The sequence below is a fragment of the Trachemys scripta genome, chromosome 3 (genome assembly GCF_013100865.1).
Source record: "Trachemys scripta elegans isolate TJP31775 chromosome 3, CAS_Tse_1.0, whole genome shotgun sequence".
Taxonomy (NCBI): domain Eukaryota; kingdom Metazoa; phylum Chordata; order Testudines; family Emydidae; genus Trachemys; species Trachemys scripta.
The window spans coordinates 38,343,954-38,361,391 of record NC_048300.1 but is presented as its reverse complement, the minus strand read 5'-3'; the positions used below and the strand labels follow the sequence as shown (position 1 = coordinate 38,361,391).

General features: G+C 41.6%; 1 protein-coding gene across 2 annotated transcripts in view; it reads left to right on the top strand.

The window, feature by feature from the left end:
- The window catches only part of MTA3 (metastasis associated 1 family member 3), a 178,404-nt gene that overhangs the window by 145,306 nt on the left and 15,660 nt on the right, over window positions 1–17,438 (top strand). For both annotated transcript variants that reach the window (XM_034764471.1, XM_034764470.1), the window contains exons 15-16: window positions 10,332–10,418; window positions 17,286–17,432. In XM_034764471.1, the coding sequence (XP_034620362.1) occupies window positions 10,332–10,418; window positions 17,286–17,432 (234 nt within the window). The remainder of the gene's footprint in view (window positions 1–10,331; window positions 10,419–17,285; window positions 17,433–17,438) is intronic.

The window sequence follows — 17,438 nt, the reverse complement described above, 5'->3', positions numbered from 1 at the left end:
CAGTGCCATCCAAGGTGGCCTTGCCCATGAATGAGATGGTGTTGGGACCAATCAAGGCCCTGTGGCAAACTCCTTTTCTGGCCCTCACTTCAAAGAGGGCAGAGTAGAAATAGTGGGTTCGAATATTTACACACACACACACTCTCTCTCTCTCTGTCCCTGGTGGTGTCTGCAGTGAAAGAAAGGGCCAGTCAAGTGCTACCTGAAACACAAAGAGACTAGACCTTTTTGGAAGAAAGGTTTATTCCATGACTATCCTCCAACTATGCATCTCCAACCAGCAAGCTTTGCTGGGGAGATACGATTTTAATCGGTGGGACTCCCTGAATAATTTCAAAGACTCACTGTCCCAAGAGTCAAGATAGGAGTTCGCGGCCCTCTTGGAAGAGGGTAAGAATGTGGCCAGGACCTCTCTCCAGGCGGCTCTGGCCGCTGCCAACTCGGTGGCCTGGACAGTGGCCTCTGCGATCACCACGAGGTGCTGTTCCTGGCTCCTGTCCTCCAGCCTTCCTCACGAGGTCTAACAGTCCATCCAGGACCTCCCCTTTTTTGGACCATTTGTTGCTGGCATGATCATTCATATCATCGGACCTTTGGGTCCTGAACACAGTGACAGCCAGTTATACCCTGCAGTTTCATAACTCTTGTTCTGTGAGATGTGTTGCTCGTGTCTATTCTGTGACCCACCCTCCTATCTCTGTCTGAGTTACCAGCAAGAAAGAACTGAGAGGATGTGTGGCAGGTGGCGCCACCTAAACTGGCACATAAACATGCAACTCCAGAAGGCAGTAGAGCCAGCCCAATGGATACCACAGAGGGAAAAATCTGCAGCAACAGGACATGCGGCGTGCACACACCTAGCATGGAATGGACATGAGCAACACATCTCAAAGAATAACAGTTACGAAACGTTAATAACTGATTTTTTGGGGATATCCATATTTAAAGGATGTTCCTACTTCCCACCCTGAAAGCCCACTGCTGTGAAAATCCCATTGTAGTAGATCTGTAGACCTTAGCATGATGAAGAAAGGAACACTTATTTGTGCTTACCTGAAAAATGTCTTTCTTTTGAGCAATAAGGTTCTCGGACCTGCCCTGACAAATATCATCCAGAATAGAGACAGAAACTCACATCCCAGGATCTGGGTTGGTTTCATTAATTTCTCAAGCTCTGTAGTATGAGAAATTGCTGAGCTTTTTCCTCAATGCATATTTAACACTATCTGTGGCTTAGGAAAGTAGAACTGAATTGTCTTGACTGGAAGAAATTTAAGGGGTGCAGCATTCCCCTGCTACCAGTGACTGACAAGTCTGGTTTTGCCACAAGCATGCCAAAGTACCCATTGTAATGGATCTGTGGATCTTATTACTGGGAGAAAAGAGATTTTTCCTATTCTGCTCACATTTATAGCAATGTAAATTGGGAATAACTCACCAGAGGACAATGTAGTTATGCTGGATTTACACAACTGAGAGCAGAATTTATGCAATTTGGCAATAAATCTGGATAGTTGTCTCTAAATGTTATCAACATTTAATTGCCAGATATACAGCTTTAAATAACAAAAGATCTGAACCTGGTACTTCATGTTGTGGACTGCTTCAATAACAAAAAGATGTACATTCTGCTTCATTTTTATTTCTATAGATCAAGTCCTAATATTGATTTGCCTACCTTTCTGAGTGGATAAAGCATATACTGTACATTTACCAAACTATTGCTTATTAATTCACATGAGGTGCTTGTATCAAGAATTTAGATTTTCTACCAATGACCTTACTGGCTAAATCTAGTCTGAAAATATTTTTTACCAGTAGTTTTTTTTAATGTATTACATTTTTATGCTGCCTTAAAGTATGACATATCAAAGCCAGAAAATGATTTTTTTTTTTTATGTATAGAACACATTTTTGCCATAGTGGCCAGGCACTTACAGTTAAAGAATATTAAAATTCCATAAAACTGTTTTTAAAAAAGGCAAATAAGTATATCTGATATCACACCCAGAGTCTTACTAGGGATCAAGAGGATTTAATCCCAAATGAGACAGCCCTGTGTCTGGGCCCGGAGATTTTCAACCCCAGGAGGAGCTGACAGCAAAAGCCTTGCAGGAGATCAGCTCCGAAGACAAACACTCAAGATTGCACAGTTCCAAAAGTGTGTGTATGTCCATCTCCAGACTCCTTACAAGACCAGTAAGGAGTGATATTGGTTGACATGACATCTAGGAAGAAACCAGTAATATGCAGAGCAGTTTCATCAGAGAGGCTACCACATTTTCCTGTTTGCCTTTCGAGCCACCATAACCTGCATTATCAGTTACAGGGCCTTTCCATTGTGATTACATCAGGCCCTGGCTTTAGTTAAAGCTATGAAGCAAGGACACGAAGAACCAAATCCATCTTGAGGATTTGCTCTTCTTCGTCTCTTTCGTATATGATAAATCAGATGGAATAATGCATTTCTCCTCTTGTTCCCCCCTATGATTGATGGCCTCCAAGCATTCACATTTGGCCTTTGTCACTGGACGTAGATTTCATACCCCCTGATCCATGCTTCATTTACCAGCATCAGGTGTTTTGTTGGGACCCTGAACATGGAGGTTAGAGATCACTGTTCTGGGCAAACTCCAACTGTTCAGTCAAGAGGCAGAATCAGTAGTTTATACGCAGGCATAGCTTTCCCTGAGGAAGGCTTGTTCCTTTCAGAGTCAAAGGCTACTACCATTCTTGAGTGCTGCATTTCCAAGCAAGCCAGCCTCCTCTACTTCTCCTTGTCATAAGCAACAGTGTTATCCTGCCAGCCAAGATAGGTTGCAGCCCAGTTGGGTGTAGTTTTGATTTTTTCCCCTTAAGTCCTGGAGTAACTTGTGAGCCATAAAAGGAGTCATGAGCCATAAAAGGAGTCATAACCCCTTAAGAAAACCATAGCTAGATGTTGTACATAAGCATTTAAGGTAAAGAGTATTGTGAATGTAGGATTGAGGGTACCGAAAGGACGGAAGAAGCAGCAAATTTGCAACTGAGGAGAAAAAGCAAAGAGCAGCTTGCAAGAAGAGAAGCATGTCTACATGGGATTTAAGAACTACTCATCCGTCACTCTCTCCAGACAGGAATAGGGATGAGCAGCTGGCTTAAGAATCTGAACAGTTGTAGTGGTGGACTGTCATTAGCATGTGGATGATTGGAAGAGACAAAGCATAAAAGGAATCCAGAGGGTGGTAAGTCTTTGGTATATAATATGCAGTGTCAAAAACCTTTAGTGGTCAACTAATAACTGGGTTCCAAAGTATGTTCAGGAGAAGTCAGAGTATGGAGGCAAAATAATGATCACAAAAGGGAAGGGATGTGGACAAAATTACTTTGCTTGTTTTAGAGCAAAAGTTTAAATGAATTGGAAAGGGCAGGATTTGATCTGTAAGAGTCTGAACCATTTACTTGCAGCTCTGTGACCCGTCACTACATGGTCAGGAGGCTTTTTTCATCTGATCAGAAGGCTTAGGAGTCAAGGCCACTATGTGTGATGGTTAGAGTGACTGTTATTGCCATTTTCATTGTTTTCTTGGTATTGGGTGAAAATTCAAGGGAATTCAACTGGACACTGATTAGGCAGCTCTCTGAGTTTGTGTTTTGGGGCAAGAAGAGGGGCACACTCAAAAAGATATGTTCTACATCTGGATTCACTTGACCTGAGAACGCCAGTCTCCATTTTTTAATATAAATTTCAACTCAGGATAGTCTTTTTTTTAATTCCTGCCTCAACTGTTGTGTGTTGTTACTAAGCTCTGTAAAATAGCTGCTGGGTTCCAACCCAAAGGTGGTTGCATGTCAGTGGTGGGTGAAGTGTAGTTTGTGTATTACTTTAAATTTGTGAATTTTGGAATCCTCTTCTTGTTTCAGGTGATTTTGGTAACCTTCATTGGCATGTTGGTTTTCCTTGAATTTTATAATGTGTGGAGGAGTCTGTTACTAGAGATGATTGGTTTTCCTGACCCACAAGAATTTTCCAGATTTTGAACATTTTTTCTGTCCCAGATTGGGAGGAAGAGTTGAAATCTTGAAAAATTTCACAAACTGATAATCCAAAAAATTGTGTGAATCTGGTCAATCAAAAAGTTTTGTTGCAGTTTTCAACCTTTTATTGTTTTTAACCTTTTAAAAAAGTATAAATAAACTGACATTTTGAGCGCAAAGTTATTTAAAATGAAAAACCAGAATGTTTTGTTTGGATGTTTTCTAAAGAGGATATTTCAACAATTTACAGAGTAGCAGCCGTGTTAGTCTGTATCCGCAGAAAGAACAGGAGTACTTGTGGCATCCTAGAGACTAACAAATTTATTTGAGCATAAGTTTTCGTGGGCTACAGCCCACTTCTTCGGATGCATAGAATGGAACATATAGCAAGGAGATATATATACACACAGAGAACATGAAAAGGTGGGGGTTGTCCTACGCACTCTAAGAGGCTAATTAATTAAGATGAGCTATAATCAGCAGGAGAAAAAAAACTTTTGAAGTGATAATCAAGATGGCCCATTTCAGACACTTTGACAAGAAGGTGTGAGGATACTTATCATGGGAAAATAGATTTAATGTGTGTAATGGCTCAGCCATTCCCAGAAACTATTTTTTCAAATGTTTTTGAATTGTGAGTTTTGCCAAAACCGACTCTCTCCCACAGATCGTTTTGGTTTCAAAGCATAGGCATTTTCTAATGACAGAAATGTTTCGTTGGAGAATTCCTGACGTGCTCTATTTGTTATGTACTATGGGAGTTTTGCTGTTATCCTCAGTGGGGTCAGGACTTCACCCCTTACATCAGCAGATGCCTTTCTGAAGATGGTATTAAACATTAAGTAGCACAGTGAGACCCTGATCGCAGGATATCTAGATGCTACTGTAATACAAATAATTAATAATAAAATAACTGAGAGAAGACTAGAGGTTTAGATTGATGCCTTTCCTCATAGATCTAATACTGAAAGTTCAGTCAAAAGATGGTCGGAAACCACTCAACCAGACAACATGCAGTGCTAAGAACTGAGATTAGGAGAGCTAGCTAGTGTTTGGGTAGGAAACCACATTTCCTGTATAGAAAGCTCAAGAGAGTGGAGAACAGTGCTAAGCGAAGAGCATAAAGGAAGGACGGAGGATTAAAAGAAACCTTACTTCACAGAAAACGTGTCAGATCCCAGCCTTCTGGTGGGCAAAGATTCAATGTCACTAATCAGAATAGAAGAAAATCACAAGAGTAAATCTGTTCTTACTCTGGCTGGAAATAAAAATCATGCACTGTATATCATCTTAGTTGGAACTAGAACTTAGATGTTGATGCCCTTTGAAAATTTTCAGCTGAAACCTGTTATCTTTACATCTTTTCATACCTTTATCTTATGCAAACACTGTCTGCTGAGCTAGAGCTGGTGCCATTGTGAGGTGTTCATTCTTTAAGGAAAAAGACTGTTTATGTTGATGCTCTGGAGATTCACAAGAATAGGTGTTTCTGACAATAGACGAGGTCAGTCATAATATAATCTTAACATACAGGCAATAGCTATGCTTCTCAATTTGTGAGCTTGTCAGGTCTCGTAAATTAGCAGATTGACCTTGGTCAGTGCTTGAATGGGAGGCCTCTCGGAAAACCGAAGAAGTAGGTTGGTAATTCAAGTTGATGGCACTCTTCTTTGAATCTGAGTTGAACCTGCGGCCCAGCATGATTCATGTCAGCAGGATTGGGAGCAGACTGCTGCTGGAGATGCTGTTTTTCAGATGACATATAAAACCAAAATCTTGACCATTTCTTACTGTGAAACATCCTGTGACACTTTTCACAAGAGTAGGGGTGGCTGCTCTGGTACCTGGCCAATTTCCAATGTGAATAACAATTGCATTCTATCTATTTAAGGCTTTATCACCACTGTCGACTTTGTCACTGGTGCCCACTGGAATCACTGGTGTTCAAATGTTATGGGTGTCTGACCAGTGCAAGGATTAAACTTAATATTATGGCCAAAATGTTCAAATCCTGGTATTCTAAATCCATAACGAGCCACCTGAATAAAAGTGCCCTGATGTTTCACTGGGGGAAATTCAGGTGCCTAACTTTAGACATTTTTGAAAAATTTGATTTTTATTTATTTTAAAGACAGAGGGCCCTATTCTCATTTACACGATTGCCTCTTTGTAGTGTTCTGCAGTACAAAAGAGGATTTAATGTAAATGAGAAGCATCCCCCTACTTTTTTTAGTTTTCTGTACATCTCTTATTTTGCAGTACTCTACTATTTTATTTTATTTTTTTATAAAAGCTGATAGTTTATAAACACAATAATAAGTTATACTTCTTTTACATGGAAGTTAAAGGCCACTGCTTTTTAAGTGCTTTTGGATGAAAGAAGAAATCTCCTTGCTTAACATGACCACTTCTTGAATATTTCATTCTTTGAAATGGCAGTAAGGAGGTGGATCAAACACAGTATTTTCCAACTCCGTTTAAATGAGCAGATCAGTTTGGTCAACAATTTGACCTACCTTATTTTTTTTTTACATTTCTTTGTGAAGTCCGTGTATTTCTTTGAGTCTCCAAAAAGTCCATAAACCCTAAACGATCTTTTTCCTTAAAGAATGAACACCTCACAATGGCACCAGCTCCAGCTCAGCAGCCAGTGTTTGCATAAGATAAAGGTATGAGAAGATGTAAAAATAACAGGTTTCAGCTGAAAATTTTCAAAGGATTTTTTGTAACAGTGAATGGAATGGATTGAAAAGTGTGTTTTGAGGAAATTTAACATAAGAATCGAAGCAAACATTGTCGTTGCATATTGAGAAGCCTATTTCCTGGATAATACGACTGTATTCATTTAGAAGATGTGGTAGCTGCAGCATTTGCCCTGGAAAGTGGATTCCATTGAATCACAAACATTTTTCTTGTAGACTACCTTACAGATGAGTGGGTTAGTTTAAAAAGATTTTCTGAAGGCTGTTGTTAGCATGAGAAGGCTGAATCTGAATGAGACACAAATGAGAACCTTTTGCATTACTCTAACAACTTTCCTTGTGCAGAGTGAGGTTAGACTTGTAACCGCAAAGGTGGTGTAGATATGAGATTCTGTAGCTAGTAATGAGGGGGTTTTATTCTTAATTTGACAGAGCCTTACATAACAGTTATCATGAAATATTTGTTACCAGGATTTGTGGTTTAGTTTTAATTTTAATATTCTAATTCAACGAATGTATTTTAATAGGTTTTCACCAAACCTTAAAAGAACACCTGGCTCTAGGGGGACTTTAATGTTAATCCTATTGAAACATCAATCTGTCTGTCTTCCAGTAGGAAAGACAGGACTATTACCATAAATAGCGATACAAACTCCTACAAACCTAGACCCCAATCCAGCAAAGACTTATGCACATGCTTAACAGGGTAGGGGTGAAATTCTGGCCCCAGTGTGAGATTCCCATTGGCTTCATTGGGGCCAGGATTTCACAGTAGTAATAATCCCAGTTACTTCTCTGAGACCACTACTAAGGCTTGATCATGCACCAGTGACGTCAAATGGGAGTTCTGCAATTAACTACAATGGGAACAGGATCAGTCCCCCCGTTGGTAAAGTTAAGCGCATGTTACAGGATCAACCTCCCTTGTAAACTTCAAAAGGCCAAATGTACCATTAAAAGATCGACTGATTTCTCTGACAACCCCAGGAGCCCCCTTCCTGGATCCTGCCCAACTTCTTGACAAGGAACAGGTAGGCATTTTTTAAAGATGAGCGTTAAACATGTCAGCAATAAATGCCTCTTATAAACTGTTGGCTTTTGAGTTTAGTATTTTACACAGCTTTTACACAGAAATCCATGGTTCAGGAAGAGCAGCAGGCAATCAGCAGCATATGCCTATACTGTGAGAGGTAACTATAGAATACTGTTCTAAAAACGATTTTGACTGTTTTAGGAAAAGGCTGTTCTGCTGCACCCACTGCCTCTCTGTGGTGGTCAAGCAGTATGACAGCAGTACTATAGTTGGGGTGTGTTTCAGACCCGCGTCCACTATCTGGCACATGACTTCCTTACCCGGATTCGATGACATTTTACAGACAATGCGAAGTTTATCTCACAGATTACTTCACAGTGGCTGCTTCCCCTCCCCAAAGTAGCTGTAAAAATATCTACTGTGTTTATCCTACTAAGGGAGTTAATGGAGAAACCTCTTTCTCTTCTCTCATTTAAAATATCTGAAGTGTAACAGTTTTAAGTTACTTAATAATGTTGGCTGAGTTAGTCCTAATGCATTTTTTCATTGAGAAGAGCATTTGTAGTTTAATATAAAGTACTCTATGTACTTGGCTTTTAGAGTATTTGAGATCTTGAGCCTTTGAGCTTCCCAGATATCAGCTGTCTAATGAAACTTGCAGTAGGAGCACAGAGCATATAATCATTTCATTTCTCCATGTATGCTGCTTAATATATTTTAACCATTATGAAGATTTGATAGCCTATTTGTTTAAAAATGGTTGTGAACTTACCTTTATGAAAAATCCAAGTTTGAAAATAAATGCTTCAGCTGTTATTGATCTCCTGGCAAAGCACCATGCGAATTTTTCGTAGGATTGCATGGAATTTGCATATGAAATTACAAATTTCTGGAAGGTGCAATTTCATCTTTATTTTTCTCAAATATAAATTGACCCATATGGTACTCCTGGCCACAAGGGTGTTTCTGTGTGTTGATCGTTTTGTGCTGGGATAAAATGAATAGGAAGGAATTCTTTATTTAAAAACTAGACACAAGGCAGAGGCAAAGTAGAGACTGGATAAATGGTTGAGTTTTGGAGTCAGATGCTCGAATCCTTATTTTTAGCAGATTGGATCACACACATGTTGGTGTATGGACCTGCATATAATATGTGTTTGTGTAAGAAGCAGTGGGAGTTTGGGATGTGCAAAGTATGCAGAAATGAGCCTACTTTTGCATTATATGATATACCTTTATGTGGGGCACTCTGAAAGCACCATATGATTATTCCTAGTGCTACTGGAAAAGAGACCAATCAGTCTTTCCAACTATTTTTAAAAAACGATGTATTTGGCTTCCATTCATTCAAGTCAATGGTAAAACTGTTCATCTGTATTCTTGTCAAATTTAAATGACAACAAGACTCGAGAAAGTTAACAAAGATAAAAAAGAATCTCCGATATACTATTGGCCCCATAACTGATTCTTTTGTTGAAAAGCTGATGAGTTTTGAATCCCATTCCTCATCCTGTGACAGCTAATTATGCAACACTTGGGATATTTGTGCTGAGTACTTTATTTTTTTCTCTGCCTGAAACTTCTTACAGTAGGTTATGAGCAGTCTGATGAGTACTTTTATGAGCTAATAAACCTCCTGCATGATTCTGTTCTGACTGATGGATGAAGTCCTCTGTCTGGAACGAGGTAAATTCAAACATCCCATCTAATGACTTTGATATAGGGTACACAAAAATGCAGAATATAATGAATAAAGCTGAAGGACCTTCTCAAAAGTGCAAACTGAGGTAAAAATATGTAATATAATAATGATGAAATCCTGGCCTGATTGAAGTCAATGGCAAAATTCCCATTGACTTCTTTGGGGCCAGGATTTAACCCATAGTTTCTATTTATGAAAGATACATTTTTCTGTTGATAAATATCATTACTGGTAACTTGTTATAGCAGATTTCTTTTAAGCTTATCCTTGTAATAATCACCTACAGTGTTACATTTTACTTACTAAGAACGATATATAACACCACATTACCAGGGTAGCATAGGCGGAGTATTTAGCAAGTTCCAAATCTTAAATAATAATAGTTTCTCACAGTGAAGTTAATTCACAATTTCAGAGCCAGACAAGCCTGTTAAAAACTAATGCAATGAGGCTTTCTGTTTAATTAGACTATTAGCGGTGTCTGTTAATGCCCAAGACTGTTTTTGTTGTTGTTTTTATTCATTTTTTTAAAAATCACTTTTTCATCTTCATGATGTTTTCTTTTGCACCGAGTTGGTCATTTTCCAAAAGGTTTTGTAGCCACCCTGTGTACTAAAAATAGGTTCTCACAAATATTATCTTTTCATGTTTACATACATGAGCATATGTCCTGATTTTGCATCCTAGTCTTTAGTATGTGTGCATCAGAGGAATACAAGATAAAAATAAATTATTTTTCTTTTAGTCAGTAATATGTCATACTAAGAATATATAGAGAAAATGTACAGATGTACCATAATTATTTTTGTAATTTGTGAACTAGCCTGTTAAAATTAAATTATTTTATTTTAAACTCTCTAAATTTTTTTATCCTCAGATGCAGACCGACATTGTGAAATAGTTGGAAGTCCTCTGAAGATCAAAAGCACTAGAAAACCGCTGTCTTGTATCATCGGGTATTTAGGTGAGTATTTTCCCTTTGAGGAAAGTGAGATGTCAATACTTTAACAGTATTTAAAAATCGTACTCACCAATAAGGGGATTCATAACAACATGGCAACAGTATGAATAAGAAAATACATTATTAAAACCTCAGATGTGCTATTCTAATTGTTTGAGGTTGCACTATTTAGTTAGAATGCCTTTAGTCATCGGTGTAAAATGGCATATTTAGCATGTGAAAAATAATCTGGCAATCTGATTTTTTTTTTAAATAATTTTTACCTCAATGGTAATGAGTTGTCCGGTGGCACCTTAAAAACTAATAGATTTATTTGGGCATATGCTTTCATAGGTAAAACCACTTCAGATGCATGGAGTGAAAATTACAGATACAGGCATAAATATATTGGCACATGAAGAGAAGGGAGTTCCTTACAAGTGGAGAACCAGTGATGACAAGGCCAGATCAGTCAGGGTGGATGTGGTCCATTCCCAATAACTGATGAAGAGGTGTCAATAACAAGAGAGGGAAAATTGCTTTTGTAGTGAGCCAGCCACTCCCAGTCCCTATTCAAGCCCAAATTAATGGTGTTAAATTTGCATATGAATTATAGCTCAGTTTTTGAAGTTTTTGTTGTTGAAGAATGGCTACTTCTAAATCTGTTATTGAATGTCCAGGGAGATTGAAGTGTTCTCCTACTGGCTTTTGTATGTTATCATTCCTGATGTCTGATTTGTGTCCATTTATTCTTTTACATAGAGACTGTCCGGTTTGGCCAATGTACATGGCAGAGGGGCATTGCTGGCATATGATGGTATATATCACATGAGTAGATGCGCAGGCGAATGAGCCCCTGATGGTGATGTGGTTGGGTCCTATGATGGTGTCGCTAGAGTAGATATGGGGACAGAGTAGAGTAGGGTTTGTTACAGAGATTGGTTCCTGGGGTGGTGTGGTGTGTAGTTGATGGTCAGTATTTGCTTCAGGTTGGGGGCTTCAGGTTTGGGGAGGGGGGCAGAGTTCAAAGAGAAACTGCTGAGCTACAATTCATTTGCAAACTTAAAACCATTAATTTGGGTTTGACTAGGGACTGGGAGTGGCTGGCTCACTTACAAAAGCAATTTTCCCTCTCTTGGTATTGACACCTTCTCATCAATTATTGTGAGTGGACCACATCCACCCTGACTGAATTGGCCTTGTCATCACTGGTTCTCCACTTGTAAGGTAACTCCCTTCTCTTCATGTGCCAATATATTTACGCTTTTATCTGTAATTTTCACTCCATGCATCTGAAGAAGTGGGTTTTTACCCACGAAAGCTTATGTCCAAATAAATCTGTTGGTCTTTAAGGTGCAACCAGACTCCTCGTTGTTTTTGGGGATACAGACTAACACGGCTGCCACTCTGATATCAATGGTGACATTTTCAAAAGCACTCGATGGTGGTCTTCAAAAGGGAGCAGAGTTAGATCAATGCTGAGCACTTTTCAGAATTCCATTCTAAGATGTTACCAATTTTTTCTAATCTACAAACCTGCTTAGAAAGATGTGATGTTATCTGGTGCAAAACCAGGAAAGAGACTATATCAGCATGTTATGACATATTTGGATCACAGCTCCTAGGAAGAAAAAGTGGAAGAAGGGGGTACTGGAGAGAAGGGGATAAAGGAGATTCCAGTATTTTTAGCTCAATATTAATAAATCAAAAACTGCCATCTTCAAAAGGGGCCACTGATGGCAATTAAATATTTATGCATTCACTACAGAGATAGGGAAAGCGCTTTAAGCTATACTATTCCATATAAAGATGTCAATCTAATTCTTAGAGGCACAAGGAAGTAGAGATAAGCATTAAGAATAAGCAGAGCAACAAAAAGTGAGCCAAATATTACCCCCATGTAATGCTATCTGAAGTAATGCTATGAAGCCAATGGTGTTACAATCGATTTACACAGATGTAACTGACAGTGGAAATCAACCCACAGTATTCACTGAAATTCCCATTGAAATCTATCTATCTATCTATCTATCCACACAGAATAAATAATAAAAGTCTCAGGATTTTTCCCAGTATTAATAAACTGAAGTCTAAAACTGACAAATAGGAACTTTTAGAAAGAGTCCTGGGCAGATGTTATTTATTAATCTGGACATCTTTTGGCCTCAGAAGTCCAAAAACATATATTCTTGCCCCTCAGTAGTGGCCTTATGCTTATCAAGGGAAAAACACAGCTGCTTGTTCCCTAAATAGCTGCAAATTCAACCTTAAGCAATCTAGTTTCTTATGCTGAGTTGAATTACCTGGGCCAATTTGGGAAAACAGAGAACAACATATTCCCATGAAGTATTATCTCCCTGAAAGTGGGCCTGCAGAGTGAAAATGATGAAATTTATTATGAAAAGATAAATGATGACAATATTTGCTCTGTTTCACTTTTGCCAATTTGTTTGTTTCGATTACTAATCTGAACAGTACAACAGATGAGAGAGCTCCACAGAAGGTGGCTAGTAGGTGGCTTTTAGTGTTGCTTAGTGTGCGTATTTGAATAAAATAAAGTCTGACCTTATACAATCTGTAGGATATTATTTTGCTTCTAAAATTCATCCCATGCCATATCTGAGGTCTGCTTTTCATTTTTCCATACCGTTCCATCAAATATTTGTTAGAACACATTTAGTTATGCCTCATAGGAGATCATTTTTTCTCTTCATTCCGTGAAATTATGTCAAAAGAGCTTCCACCTACCCACTCATTCTGAATCATGGCTTTCCATTATCCCTTTTCTGCTTCTTGAGGAGCGCATTGCACAGCAGGACTAAGCATTAAAGATTGGCCCCTCCTTGGAGAGATTGGGATTCCTTCCTGTGCAATCAATTTAGCTTTCACTGTGTGTAGTGAACAAAAATCCCTGAAGTGAATCTTGCTTACTTGAGTGTCTTATATTGCCCGTTAGTGCATAGCTGCTTTTCCACTTGGCAGACCTAAGTCAACATTTGCACCTGTGGTAGTTGAGAAGCAATGAGTTGGAGTGACAGGTGCTCGGTACCTCTGAAAATTAGGTCACTTATTTAGGTTCCTAACTTGAGTCAACTTAAAAAAAAATTGTCCCTAATTTATTTTCATTTTTGGTATTTTGATTGCCTTAGTAGTGTTACCTGAGATAGATAACCCCTTTGAGGGTAAGGATTGTAATTTACTATAGCCCGGATCCTCAAAGTTATTAGGCACTTAACTGTCACTGAAGTCAATGGCAATTAGGCACCCTAAATACTTTTGAGGATCTGAACCTATATGTTTATACAGTGTCTAGCACAATATCCAACCTGGCTGGCTTCAAGGCATTAGCACAGTATAAATGTTAATAATAAGTGCTTGAAGTATTAATTTGCCTTACTTTTGATCTCTGAAATGGAAATATAAAATGAGTCATGCTTAGTGGTTATGTGTTGTACTGCTATGCAAGTGACCTAAATGAGATCCCTAGGATGTGACCCAAGATTGATTTTCCAGGCAATCTTAATTCGGGCATTTCCTAACTTTTGCTTGGTTGACTTTATAACCTGAGTAATGTTCTTTTCACATAGTTTTTGTTGTGTGTAATTTCCTAGTTTTTTAAAAAGGAAACTGGAAAAAAACAGAAATTCTATCATATGGTATAATATTGTCACCCACGTGGGTCGTCAGCAGGGTTAGAACCTTTAGATCCATCACGCAGGCCTCTGCCACTTGAGCTAATGGATTAACTGATAGTAATAATGGGTTGCTATCCTCTATGGACCAGCACTAGAGGAGCATGGGACACTTTGCCAGAAGGTTTCACAGATATTTGCTGACAGCAGAAGAACGCTGAGACTCAGGAATCTTGGTTTCCATTTCAGGCTCTGGAGAGGAATGTACAGTGGTGGATTAGCTACTGGGCCAATAGGGCCCGTGCCAGTGGCCCCGGCAAAAATCTGCTGCCAGGTGGCAGAAGCCCGGAGTCCCAGCTGCTGGGCAGGCGGGGGAAGCCCCCGTCCCCAGCAGAAGCCGCAGGATGGGAGAAGCCCCCATGGCCCCCACCACAACCCTGTCCCCGTCAGAAGCTGCCAGACAGGGGAAGCCCCAGCAGCCCCCCGACACCGTCCCCAGCAAAAGCTGCGGGATGGGGGAAGACCCAATGCCCGCCTCCCCCGAACCCCATCCCCAGCAGAAGGCCGGGGACGGCAGGGGAAGCCCCCACACCCAACCCCGCTCTCTGGCAGAAGCACGAGGCAGGAGAAGCCCCAGTGCCCTGACCCTGGTCCCCCGCAGAAGTGCAGGGAGTGGTGGGGGAAGCTCCAACACCCGGACCCCCGCTGGGGCCCTGGGACTAGAGGAGCTCTCAGTCCCCACTGCTGCCCTGGCATGGCGCAGGGACAGAGCTTCTCCCATCGTGGGGGCACAGTGGGGAGGGGCAGAAAGGAGAAAACGGGTTGGGGGCCGCAGTGCGGCAGAATGGAGGGGATCCTGGGTGGAGCAGGGGTAGGATTGCAAGGCGTCTGGTTTTCGACCAGAACCCTGGGTCGAAAAGGAACCCTGGCAGTTCCTGACAAGACAGCTGACCAGGCCACTAAAAGTCTGGTTGGCAGCAGCACCAGTTTGGCAGGCAGGCTCCGTGTCTGGCTCTACGCATCTCCCAGGAAGCAGCCAGCATGCCCCTCTGGCTTTTAAGTGGAGGGGCGGCCAGGGGAGTTCTGGCTTCATATGCTGCCCCCCACCCACAGGCCCCACACCGAGCGCCGGCTCCACAGCTCCCAGTGGCTGGGAACTGCGGGCAGCACCTGTGGGTGGGGGCAGCACACAGAGCCCCGTGGCAGCCCCTCCACCTAGGAGCCAGAAAGACATGCTGGCTGCTTCCCGGGAGCCACCTGAGGTCAACGCCGCCTGGAGCCCGCATCCTGAAACCCCTCCCATGCCCCAACCCCTTGGCCCAGCTTGGAATCCACTCCTGCACACAAACTCACTCCTGGAGCCCGTACCCCACACCCCAACCCCTCGGCCCCAGCCCAGAGCCGCCTCCTGCTTTCCAAACTTCTCATCCCCAGCTCCACCCCAGAGCCTGCACCCCCAGCTGGAGCCCTCACCCACCCCCCGCACTCCAGCCCCCTGCCCCATCTCAGAGCCCCCTCCCGCACCCTGAACCCCTCATTTCTGGCCCCACCCCAGTTCTTCTGGCCCAAGACCCAAGAAGCCTTAATTTGCCTCTGGGAGTGTATCTCTAGTGGGGAGATTCTGCCGCCTGTTCCCCGTAAGCATGACTCTTTCTGCACCATTCCCTCCAAACTGCCCTTGTCCTGCTCCTGTCTCTAGCCCACCCTGGCTCCTCATCCAGCTAGTCCCAGTCTCCAGTCCTCCTCAGGCTTCTCTTCCCAGTCCCAGTCTCCTTTCCCAGCAAATCCTGGCCTCGTCCTCCTGTAGTTCCTGTCTCAGTCCCCGCCCAATCCCTGTCCCAATCTTCTTCTTGAGCCATTCCCACATCCCAGCTCTTCCCACGTCCCCATCTCTATTTCCAACCAGTCTCTGCCCCACCTCCAGCTCTTCATCCAATCTCTCTCTCCCTCTTCTCAGGCTCAAGTCATGCCCTGCCCTCCAGCTCAGGTTTTCCTTTTCCACACTCCTCATTCAATCTATGTCTTTCCTCCTCATCCCAGTCTCCTTGCCCAGCCAGTCCCAGGCTTCCCCTATCCCAACTCTTAGTCCCAATTTCCATTTCTCCACCCTGCCAGCCTCTAGTCCTCCCTCTCCAGGCTCCTTATCCCCTTCAGCTTGTCTCCCGTCACTGACTCCGTCAGTCTGGCTTTTGTCATTCCAATCAGGAAGCTTCCCCTCCATTCTGTCTGGGTGCAGCAGGAGGCGTCATTACGAGCACAGGAGAGAGAGCGTCTGCCTGCTCTAAGTTCAGGTACCCTGCCTTGGCCCGCAGCTGTAATTGCAGGGAAAGTGCAGCTGTGCCCCAGTTGGAGCATGCTCAGTGTGGACAGACACTTCAAAAAATGTGTCAAATTTTGACAAGTCTCTGCTGAACATGTATCAACTGCAGTTTTTCAAAGGCTTATAACTTGGCAAATGTGTGCAGATTTTCATGGGGAAACAAAAGGCATATTCCTGACACATAGCATGCCCCTCCCCCATGCTGACACATTTTAAGACTCTGCTGCAAAGCATGGGGGCAATTGAGCTTTTTCAAGAAAAGTTCATCCAAATTTTAACGTGGGGAAGACAATGTAATTTCCTTTCGCTTCTCTCTCAGAAAGAGCTGAACCGTTTTGGCTGAAATTACCCCTCACCCATCATCCCCAAAAATAGATCCGCCTGAGGCAGACACTCAGCATGGAAAATTTCAGTCCAAATGACTAAAGTTTGGCAAAGTTATAAGCAACTAAAAGCAGGGTCTTATAATGGGAGGTGTTGGGCAACTTTAATAATATGCACTGTTACTAGACCCAACTGTAATATAATATACACACCCAAACATACTATAAGGGTTTTACCTGAGTAAATGTTATAAGCTCGTTTGCCCTAATGTGAGGGTCAAATGTGATTTTTGTCCAGCACAAAACTTCAAAGGAATTTGCTAAGGTGTCTTTTTCCCTACCTACTGAACACACACAGTTAAGCAATCAAGGTAGTTACCTCAGGCAGTGAATGAACCAGATGTGTTTCACCTTAGGGAGAGCCATGATAACAAAGACTTGAGATTGAGTCATTATGTAAAAGTTTGGAAACACGCTAGGCCTGGAAACATCCTAGGCCTGGAAAATTGACTTTGAGTTCATTGGAAAATTAAATGTACTTTTAATAGATAAAATGAGTAGATAAAATATTTTAAAATTAAATATTTACAATCTCCTCCCCCCTCAACTCCAACAGAGATTCATCCTGCAATGAAACCTAATGTAGTCAGGTCAATGCCAAGCCTTCAAACCCCAGCTGCGAAACGAATGCTCGCAACCCCTAATCATTCATCCCGAAGTATTTTGGGGAAAAGAAACTACAGCCATCACAATGGACTTGAGGGTACGT